Source organism: Carcharodon carcharias, chromosome X (genome assembly GCF_017639515.1).
Source record: "Carcharodon carcharias isolate sCarCar2 chromosome X, sCarCar2.pri, whole genome shotgun sequence".
Lineage (NCBI taxonomy): Eukaryota > Metazoa > Chordata > Chondrichthyes > Lamniformes > Lamnidae > Carcharodon > Carcharodon carcharias.
In genome coordinates this window covers 8,446,070-8,456,333 of record NC_054507.1, presented here as the reverse complement: position 1 = coordinate 8,456,333, position 10,264 = coordinate 8,446,070, and the positions used below count along the sequence as shown (strand labels likewise).

General features: G+C 48.7%; 1 protein-coding gene across 4 annotated transcripts; it reads right to left on the bottom strand.

The window, feature by feature from the left end:
- Window positions 1-5,803: 5,803 nt before the first annotated feature.
- LOC121273302 (BEN domain-containing protein 5-like) lies at window positions 5,804-8,311 on the bottom strand. 4 transcript variants are annotated; one of them, XM_041180397.1, is made up of 6 exons: window positions 7,775-8,311; window positions 7,372-7,520; window positions 6,960-7,245; window positions 6,667-6,785; window positions 6,188-6,416; window positions 5,804-6,027 (listed from the first exon to the last, which is right to left on the bottom strand). In XM_041180397.1, the coding sequence occupies exons 1-6, from the start codon at window positions 7,980-7,982 to the stop codon at window positions 5,894-5,896; spliced, it is 1,125 nt and encodes a 374-aa protein (XP_041036331.1). In that variant the 5' UTR covers window positions 7,983-8,311; the 3' UTR covers window positions 5,804-5,893. The 4 variants fall into 4 exon arrangements, with proteins under 4 accessions (XP_041036331.1, XP_041036333.1, XP_041036332.1 ...); XM_041180399.1 differs by having other exon boundaries at window positions 7,414-7,520; XM_041180398.1 differs by having other exon boundaries at window positions 7,790-8,311.
- Window positions 8,312-10,264: the final 1,953 nt, after the last annotated feature.

Below are 10,264 nucleotides of genomic sequence, written 5' to 3'. Positions count from 1 at the left end.
TAGATCTTTAACAATATATTCCCATTTACACTTGGGACATGGAATTCAGCTTCATCAAGAGTTTTGAATGCACTTACATAACTGTAGCAGTATAGACAAGAGAAGTGGAAGCATAGGCAAACTACATTGATGCAAAACATCATTTTGAGAATTGATTTGGTGGACTGGAATATCAATCTCCCAGCAATGTGTTTGCAAGCTCCAGGAGATGCACCACTGCAACAAGACAATAAACAATGATTCATAACGAAGGATAATGTCAACAATAATGATTAGAATTTTGACATTTGACATACATGAAAGCAGGGCTTATTGAAAGACTTTTGGAAGAAATATCCTGCCATTCTTTCACTAACATCAGGAATTTATTAATACTCTTCACCTTCATGTGCATCATCTGCAAAGAAAACATGCCATGAGCAAAAGTGAGTCAGTAGGGTGGAAGATAAATTTAACAGCCCTCAGCTATTTTGTGAAGAATTTAGGAACCTCAATAGCTTACATAGTTGTCCCAAAATGTTCAGTGAGGGATGCTCTTCATGATCCCAGACAGGATAACCATTACATCATGAATACTAATACAAAAACGAAATACTGCAGATGCTGGAAATCTGAAATAAGAACAGAAAATGCTAGTAACGCTCAGCAGGTCTGGCAGCATCTGTGAAGAGAAACAGGGTTAATGTTTCAGGTCGATGACCTTTCATCCAAGGAGAAATGGAAGACTTTCTTTTCCTTTAACATGGCAGCACTTAACTATCTTTTTAAACAACCCTACTGCGATCTAACTCTCCAAACCCTTCCATTAATCCCTGCAACAATAATTTCTCATTAAATTGGAGGTCAGATTTTTTTTTACATCCCCAAACTTTGTTCATTTGCCATTTTAGTAAGTTGACTTTTAATTCAAAGCTTTCAACCAGCTGTAAAGTGCTTTCATTGAAAATAAATCAAGGCAATAAGCATGGCTGTTAACTGGGAACCTGCTGTTCTTCTGGGAAATTAAGAACAAAATCACATATCTCCCTTGCTTTAGATTCCACCCGGAGCCCTCCCACACAGTCGGGTAAGGAACACCCACTCCCTTAGTATAGGGACCCCCGACTCTGCACCTGCCTCTTCCAGGATAGGGCTCCCTTGATTCTCTGCCTACACTCTTAGCTGCCCCGCATCCCACTTCCCCACCCCAACCTTTGTCTCTCTGTCTGCAACCCTCCCCAACTCTCTGCACCCCCACAACAAACGCCCTCCCAACTCTTTATCCACATCCACTCTGGGTACGTACCCCCAACCCTGGCTCTCTCCTACCCTAGGACTGGACTATATATTCAGCCATTAGCTGTGGACCAGGTAGTTTGGTTTCCCTGCCACAGAACTAGCTCCAGTCGGCCAGAGAGACCCCACACCCCTGAATGAGGACATCATGGCCTCTTGGTACAGCTGGTTAATGAATTATTAATTCGACCAAAGGAATACAAAGCGAAGCAGACCCAAAGCTAATGTCAACAGTCAGAAACTCAATATCTCAGTTTTGGAAAAACTGGAGACCAGTTTTCCTGGTTCTGGTTAAGACCAATCAGACCAGGTTAACTGGTTCAAGTTGAGATATTTGACATTCTAATCCAAAATTTGCAAAAGGGGAAATTTAAAATATCAATTCACCTATTATGTTCATGTTGGTCTAAGCACCAGTGATGGGTATCAGCATGATGATGTGCACTTAATTATAGGCAGAATTTTGAGTTTGGCAAGCAGGCGCTGTCAACAGGCCCAGGAGCAACTGGGAAACAGGTCGCTGCCCGTGATTGACACCCAGCCGCGATTTCACGCTGGCTTGCCAATTAAGGCCTGCCGAGTGTGAAATGTGGCTCCTCGCTGGTCAGGAAGGGCCGAGCGGGGGGGGGGGACCTGTCGACCACCAGGTCCAATGGCGACCCAGTGGCCGGTTTAAAAACAGCCCAAGCAGCCCCTGGAAGGCTGCTACGTAAAAGCATCTCTTCTGCGTTGTCTTGGTGGAGTCGAGTACGGCTGGAGATGCCAGGCAGGAGAGCAGGTCAGGTTGGCGCTCGGCTGCCCACTTTTTGGATGAGTGCCTCGCGGTCCTCCTGGAGGAGGTGGCTGCTGGGAGGGACATCATTGTCCCCAGAGATGGGGGGAGGAGGAGGCCGCACCTCACCAAGAGGGCATGGGAGGAGGTGGCAGCGTTGGTCAGCAGCCGTGACGTGGTGCGGCGCTCCTGGGTGCAGTGCCAGAAGCACTTCAATGACCTGCTGCACTCAGGAAGGGTGAGTACCGTATGGTTCAGTGTGCAGAAGTGTTAAGGTGTGGCTGTCCCCACCGTAGAGCTCAGAGGTGCTAGTCTGATGTAATGGCGCTGCAGCTAGAGAGTGGACTCATCAATGCTCCCCTGTCCTTTCAGGAGAAGACGAGCCATAACCGAGCGGAGAGGACACAAACAGGCTGAGGCCCGTCCATCCTGCTGATGCTCGCCAGCTTTGAGCAAGATGCCCTGGTGCTGGAGAGCCGGCACACTCCCCGTGTAACCGGGCGTGGAGAGGCGGGGGTGTCAGACGAAGTTAAGAGCACAGAGGTGAGAGTTTCAGATTGTGCAACCATTCTAGTGGAGTCTCTTCATTGATGGCAGCCTCAAACCTGGAGTCTCCATTGATCATTGAAAGATGATGGCGCCATGATGCAGATCTCCATTGTCTCACCAGGGTGTCTGGCATGCACAGTGACAGTGTGATGACTTTAACTAATGACATGTCCTTCTTCTCCCTTTTAGATTCACCAACAGACGTTCACCCTCTGGACCCCGAAGAGCCACCTCTGACACCGGAGGACCACCGGGCATCATTGTCACCTGTGTCACACCTGCTCTCTGAAGCGGACATCAGCACAGATATCAGCACCTCAGTGAGCATTAGATTGGCAGCTAGAATGTCGATGCACAGCGATGAGGGCACTTCACATTCACTTGAAGTGCAGGTGGAGGTAGAGAGTGCCCAGGGCTCTGGCAGTCGGAGGATTGCTGGAGACCAGGACGATGCTGAGTCAAAGGCAGATGATGAGCCTCTGGAGCCGTCCATTAGGGGCAGATGCTGGATGCCCAGCGAGATGTGCAGGGGGATCTGGCGGAGACCCCTGAGGGTCTGTGTGCCATGGTCTCCGTTGTGGAGGAGTCCATGTGGAGTGTGAGCAAGTGTTAACCCTCATGGTCGAGCACACTGCCTCCTCCATTGAGAGAGTGGTGACTCTCATGGAGAGGCAGCTCCAGGAACAGAATCAGGGGTTCCTGGGGTTGTGCTCGGACCTGCAGCCCTCACACAGACACTGACATCAGGTGGTCAGTGTCAGTGTGGGAGATGGATGAGGCACTCAGTACCCCAGCTAGGTGCCTGTACATCAATGGTGAGCAGGGAGGTCCAGAGCCACCTCACATTAGCACAAGAGCTGCTTGTCATCTCTGTGGGCTCCTCTCAGGGCACTCCGGACGAGGGCAGCAGCTCCTCTGCCAGTGACCATGACATCTGATGAGGCTGTGATGACTGGGGAGATACCAGCCATGGCACTGGCTGCTCCCTCCCAGGTGGGGCCAGCACAGACTCCACGGGCCAGACGACGACCACCAAGGTCATCAAGGCCAACAGGACACAGTCAGCAGCTGTCTCCAATGTCGGTGCCAGCGAGTGGGGTGGGGCACCAAGATGTAGCACTCGCAAACATAAGTTTAAGGCACCATGAACACGGGAGGGACAGTTCATGGGTGATTTTCTGTTCATTTATGTTTGGTTTATATGTCTGCTGGTGTGGACATCAACACCGATAATGGTAATGTCATTATGCTTTCAATGTGACAATAACATTAAGTTTGCTTTGGTTCTGATGGCCAGAGTATGTTTCACCTTTTTCCTTTCTGGTGCGGGGTACGTCAGTGTGTAATGCTGGACGTGAGTGGCTGGAGACTTTATTGCACAGGCACTGAGTGGACTTTGGGTGCAAATGAAAGGGGCATTTCAGACACCCAGGATGGAGGCAGCAGCCTTGGTGTGAGATGGAAGCTGATCTTTGGCAGTCTAGCTGAAGGAGTGTTGGATCAAGATATCCCTGGTGTCCCTGCCTCCCTGGAGGTTACTGAGGTCTCCCTCCACACCCTCAGTGTTCTCCTCAGCGAGCTTCTCTTCTGACTCACTACTGGATTCATCCTCTGGGGCCTGTGCAGCTGCCTCAAGATCCTCTTCCTCCAGTGGGTCCCCCCTTGCCAGTGCCAGATTGTGGAGAGTGCAGCATGCAACCACTATCAGTGATACCCACTCTGGAGGGTATTGTAGTGCTCCCCCTGAACGGCCCAGGCATCGGAAGCGCATCTTCAGAAGACCTATGGTCCTCTCTAACACCGCCCTTGTGGTGCTGTGGCTCCTATTGTACCGCTGCTCAGCCTCTGTTCTTGGATGGCGAAGAGGCATCATGAGCCACATTTTCAGTGGATAACTCTTGTTACCCAGCAGCCATCCATCCAGCCGGGCTGGAGCACTGAAGATTCCTGGCACCTGGGAGTGTCCAAGGATGTAGGCGCCGTGGGAGCTGCCTGGGTACCTTGCACAGACTTGCAGAATCTGCATCCTGTGATCACACACTATCTGTACATTCATGGAGTGGAATCCCTTCCTGTTGATGAAGGCACCGGGCTGACCCGCTGGCGCCTTGATGGCCACATGTGTACAGTCTATTGCACCCTGGACACGGGGAGAACCTACCTGAACAGAGCATCTGTCACAGGCTTGACGCAACTGTGGACAGCTAATTGGGAGATTCCACACAGATCCCCCACTGACCCCTGGAAAGAGCCAGAGGTATAGAAGTTGGGGGCCACAGTGACCTTCAGAACCACTGGCATGCGGTGTCCACCCACAAAGTCAGAGCTGATCTCAGGTTCAATCATCTGGCAAGTGGAGGTCACTGTCTCCTTGTAAAGGCAGAGCCTCCTTTGGGATTGCACCTCAGACATATTGAGGGAGGTGCATCGATGCCTGTAAACCCTGGCAGCAGGATAGTGGCTTCTTCTGCGGCCCCTTCCACCTTGGACTACCTGCTGGCCCTGCGCCCCTTGTGCCTGCACCTCTCCTCCCACAGGTCCCTCCTATGGAAGCTGCATTGAGACACCTGGTCTCCTCTCCCTTCTGCCCCTCTCTTCCTCCTCAGAGGAGGTGCCTTCAGCAAAGACTAAATCCTCATTACCAGAGTAATGGAAGGCTGTCCGATATATGGGTCCACATGGTCTGAATCCTCTGGGGGCCTTGGGGACACCAAAAAGTCCTGCAATGAAGCCCTGAACAGAGATGAAGCTGCCAAGTACCAATAAGCAATCAGCAGCAAACCATCTCGAAAACGCACCATTCACACTGGCAACGCTCCTTTTTATCTGGATGAGGTTTAGTAAATTGTCGGCGGCCCGCCTGCCCGTGTAACTAGTGCGAGATTGCACAGGTAACAAAAAATACAGCTTAATTGCCTTTTTAATGGCCTTAACTGGCCTCATAATTGATGGCAGGCATGGCTCCAACTCCCGCTCGCACCCGCCAACCGAAATATCGCGAGTGCACGATGACGTTGGGGTGCTCACCCGACGTTATCACAGGCTATTTTACGCTCGTATGGGTGTGGCACGCGCCCGCCTACTCAGTGAAAAGTTCTGCCCTATGCGTCTGTGTGAAATGAAAGGTAGTTTGGGCAAGTCAAGTGTCATTTTGAAGCAGCCAGGTTAAACCCTTCTGAAAAAGAAAGAGGCAATTTGACTGCACTGTAAATTTCAAATTTTATTAGGATACAAGAAAAAGTTACATTACAGATAAATTAAAAACAGTTTAATTACAGATAAAATGTAAGTTCACACTTAGACACATTCCCAGATTTCAGCCCTGTTAAGGTCTTGGATTTTCTCAGTGATGTAATTATTCATCTTTTTGACCTCGTTTGTTACAGCCTCTGCACTTAATCCCTGGGTGTGGAGATGATGGGTGAAACACGCTAGAACAAAATAAGTGGGGGGGGGGGGGGAAAGAGAAAAAAGGTTTTCATCCTTAAAGTGACAGCAGAAAGTAAACATCCATTTGAAAAAAAACACAGAAATACAGAACATCTACTGGAGAAGGTGACAACAATTTAAGAAGGGCTTGTGAATTGTTACCTTTGACAGCATTCAACTTCCTTGGAGAGAGTGGAGGCTTTGCCTTTGGAGGAATACCTCCAGTGTGGATAAACCGTGGGCACACTCTCCCACAGACCGACCTGTCCCTGAGCGTAGCGGTCCCCCAGATGGCAACAGCCAGGGACTTGACGAACAGCGAATTTGTCCTTTGGCTGTTGACAATGCGCCATTCTCTCTCCGGGATCTCAATGCCACCTAACAATTGCACCTGCAAGTAAAACGAGGGAGATGTTCAGTATCCTGCATGTAAAATTGGAAAATAATAGACTCTCAACTATAGATGCTACATCAGGACAGATTATCCCATGGTTCAAGTCTCAGTGAATGACCTGGCAATGGAGGTAAGTTTAACACTGCAGTCACCTACTGTCATGATTCATCTTCACTTTGAAAAGGACTTCTGCTTAAACCAACAATGATTTTCAAATGCTTTGAAAATTAATTATAAGAATCATTACCTTGCCATCAATTGGAGTGTACAATTGGTTGTTGATTGCCTCTCCCAGTCTGAGAAACGTTGGGGTTTGACTCTGCTTGGGTGATGTTGGTGCATCGTCAGGCCTGTCTGATAGTCTTGCTGTAACATGACGAAAAATAATTAGGATCATTCATATATCTGATTTGAAGGAGGCCTTTTGCGCAACTCCAATTTACTCCATCATCTGTTTCTTATCAGAGCAATGCTGCATTAGTAACAATGCAAATCTCTATCTGTAATATTCAATAACAGTTATACAAATAAATACATTACCCTTTTTTGAGAGTGCAACAATTTCTTCTTGGAGCTGGAAGTTGAGAGTTTCAAGCCTCTCCACCCTCTGCCGGAGGGCTGCCCTCTCTTCTTTCAACCTCCTGATCTTCTCATCCTTGGTCTGCTCCTGGAACTGGGAAGGCCTCTCCTCCAGCTGCTTCTGGGACTGGGAGGCTGGAATCATGCTCGAACTGAAATCATCCTTTCCCCTTCCCATTCTCCACCCATTCGTGATGGCTGAGAGCTGACAGTCTTGGGTCACACTTGTTTGAGCAGACTTGTCTTTCTGTTAGAGAGGAGATAATAGATACTTAGAAAATTTGAAATTACAATGACCACATAGCTTTGATTTGAGATCTTGGAAACTATTTGCAATCGAAACCACTTGGGCATGTACATAGAGAACATTTACTCTGGCTGCCTTCGCATCCTTGAGTTGCCTCTTCATCCTCACCAGAGATGTGCAGGGAACATCACTACTGCCGGTGTCCACCTCGACAGCGGTGTCCACATTGGGCATCCTAAATCTTGGCCCGCTACATACTTTCTGTTTGATCGAATCTATGGCATAGAGCAAGGACAAAGTTACATGTGCTTCACTGGTCATCTGTAGGCGTGGCATTATATATAGCTTTTTACATAATGCATTTTATCCGGCTAGTTATTCAGGGCATTGTGTCACATTTTCAGGCAAATAAAAAATGGCTTAAATATAAAATAAAATGCTAAGATTCAGAAATGTTCTTTGCCCTTTGGTGACAAGCTTAATTTTCCTAATAGCTGTAAAAATCTACCTGAGAGAATGAGGATCTGACCTTTGCAAAACTCACCCTCCCTCTCATTGTTCTCCTTCCCCGAATCAGAGTCCACGGATGCGCTGCCTGACAGGCTCCGTCGCACCAGGTAGACTTTGGACTCGTGATGATTGGATGGGTCGAAATGTTTGATGTCCTCTGCAATGCGCACAACTCGACATTCCTGATCATCGAGGAATCTAACATATGCAAACTTAGGGACAGACATGATGTAAAAGTAGCAGGGCGATAGGAGGTTTTGCCTGTCAAATTAAAGCAAAGATAAAGCATGGAGCACGAGTCTGGTGCCTGTTAAATTAGAGGTATCAATAAATAAATGTTAAAATAGCTTATCTTTCCCAGTTTCTCTCTCTCAGATCCGATTCCAACGGCTTGCGAGCATTTATAATAACCGTTATAGTTCGTGCAACCTCCTCCTTATCTCTCAGCCCCCTCCTTCCAATCTGTCTGGTTAATCTCGATCCCTGCAGCCAAACAATCGGAAAAAAGACTTTTTCGGAGCCGCGCGCTGAAGAGACAATCTCCCTGCACCGAAACTTCCGGCGCGCACAAAGTGAACTTTCCGCCGCTTCGGAGTGCCACTCTCTCAGGCCAATCGGCGGCCGAGGCTCAAGCGCTCCCGCCAATCGGCGGCCGACAGGGGCGGGACTTCCGGATTTTGCGCCGTTGGCGGGGTTTCATCGTTTCAGCGCTGGAACTGGGGAGCCAATCGCCAGCGGCGCTGAGTGGGAGGACTTTCGGTATGGTTAGCGCTGCGGTGAGGGCGGTATGGGTGCTTTCAGTGGCTTCGAGGTGTTCCTCCCCCTCCCTTTGCTGTTTAATATGCTCGGGGGAGGGTGGCTGAATGGCTCCCTCCTGTTATAAAAAGTAACATGTTGCAAACACCTGGAATCTGAAGTAAAAACTCAGCAGCGTCTGGGAGAGAGAAACAGCAGTTTTGAGTCTAATTGACTCTTCAGGAACAGGCTCCAGATAGGGCTGAATGGCCCCCTATTCCTGAGTGACAGGTTGGTGGTGCCTGGAAGGGCCTCCTGATGTTCCAGAGTGACAGGCTCAATGAGCTGAATGCCTTCAAACTGTGTCTATCAAACTCAAGCGAATGAATGGCTGGCTGCTGTTCCTGTGTACCAGGTTCATGAAGCAGAGCGCTTTCAAATGTTCCTGTGAAGTGGGCTTGAGGGGCTGAATGGCCTCATGTTCATGAGTTACAGGCATGAGGGGTTGAATGACCTCCTGTTGTGTAACAGAATCAAGGGGCTGAAAGGCCTCCTCCTGTCCCTGAGCATAAGGCTTGATGAGTTGAATGGCCTTTCCAGTCCCTTTGCAACATGTTCAAGGGGCTGAATGGCCTCCAAATGTTCATATGTAACAAGTTTGAGAGGCTAAAAACAAAAAACTGCAGATGCTGGAAATCCAAAACAAAAACAGAATTACCTGGAAAAACTCAGCAGGTCTGGCAGCATCGGCAGAGAAGAAAAGAGTTGACGTTTCGAGTCCTCATGACCCTTCAGCAGAACTGGGTGAATCCAAGGAGAGCAGTGAAATATAAGCTGGTTTAAGGTGGGGTGGGGGTAGTGGTTGGGTGGGGGGAGAGAAGTGGAGGGGGTTGGTGTGGTTGTAGGGACAAGCAAGCAGTGATGGGTGCAGATAATCAAAAGATGTCACAGACAAAAGAACACAGAGGTGTTCCTGCTTGCTTGTCCCTACAACCACACCACCCCCTCCACTTCTCTCCCCTCCCCCCACCTTAAACCAGCTTATATTTCACCCCTCTCCTTGTATTCACTCAGTTCTGCTGAAGGGTCATGAGGATTCGAAACATCAACTCTTTTCTGCTCCGCCGATGCTGCCAGACCTGCTGAGTTTTTCCAGGTAATTCTGTTTAAGTTTGAGAGGCTGATTGGCTTTCCAACTGTTCCTATGAAACATGGACGACTCCTATGCCTGTGTTACTGGCTTGAGGGACTGAATGGCCTCCTCCTGTTCCAGTATGACAGGCTCGAAGGACTGTCCTCCTGTTCCTGTGTTCCTGTGCTTCATGGGCTGAATAGCCTCTTCCTGTTCCTGTGGAAATGGCTGGAGGGGCTGAATGGCCTCCTCTTGTTCCTATGTACCAGGCTCCAGGGGATGAATTGGCTCCTCCTGTTTCTCTTAACATGATCTAGGGAATGAATGGCCTACCTTGTCTCTTTGTAACATGTTTCAGGGCTGAATGCCCTCCAAATGTTCATATATCCTGGGCTTTTTTTCTTCATTCTTCCTACCAAAATAAATCACATCACAGCATTAAGTTTCATTCTTTTACTTATTTCATGGGAGGTGGGCATCATTGGCATAGCTAACATTTGTTGCCCATTCCTAGTTGTCCTTGAACAGAGTAGCTTGCCAGGGCCATTTCAGAGGTTAAGAGTTACCCACATTTCTGTGGCTCTGGAGTCACGTGTAAGCCAGAAGGCAGATTTCCTTCTCTAAAGGACATCAGTGAACCAG

What these genes read in the sequence shown, in the direction of transcription:
- LOC121273302 (XM_041180397.1), bottom strand. Translation starts at nt 7,982, where the DNA reads ATGTCTGTCCCTAAGTTTGCATATGTTAGATTCCTCGATGATCAGGAA. An exon ending in ACACTCCAATTGATGGCAAG is followed by an intron (nt 6,417 to 6,666) that starts GTAATGATTCTT and finishes TTTTACTTGCAG; the next exon opens with GTGCAATTGTTAGGTGGCAT. An exon ending in GAAGTTGAATGCTGTCAAAG is followed by an intron (nt 6,028 to 6,187) that starts GTAACAATTCAC and finishes ATTTTGTTCTAG; the next exon opens with CGTGTTTCACCCATCATCTC.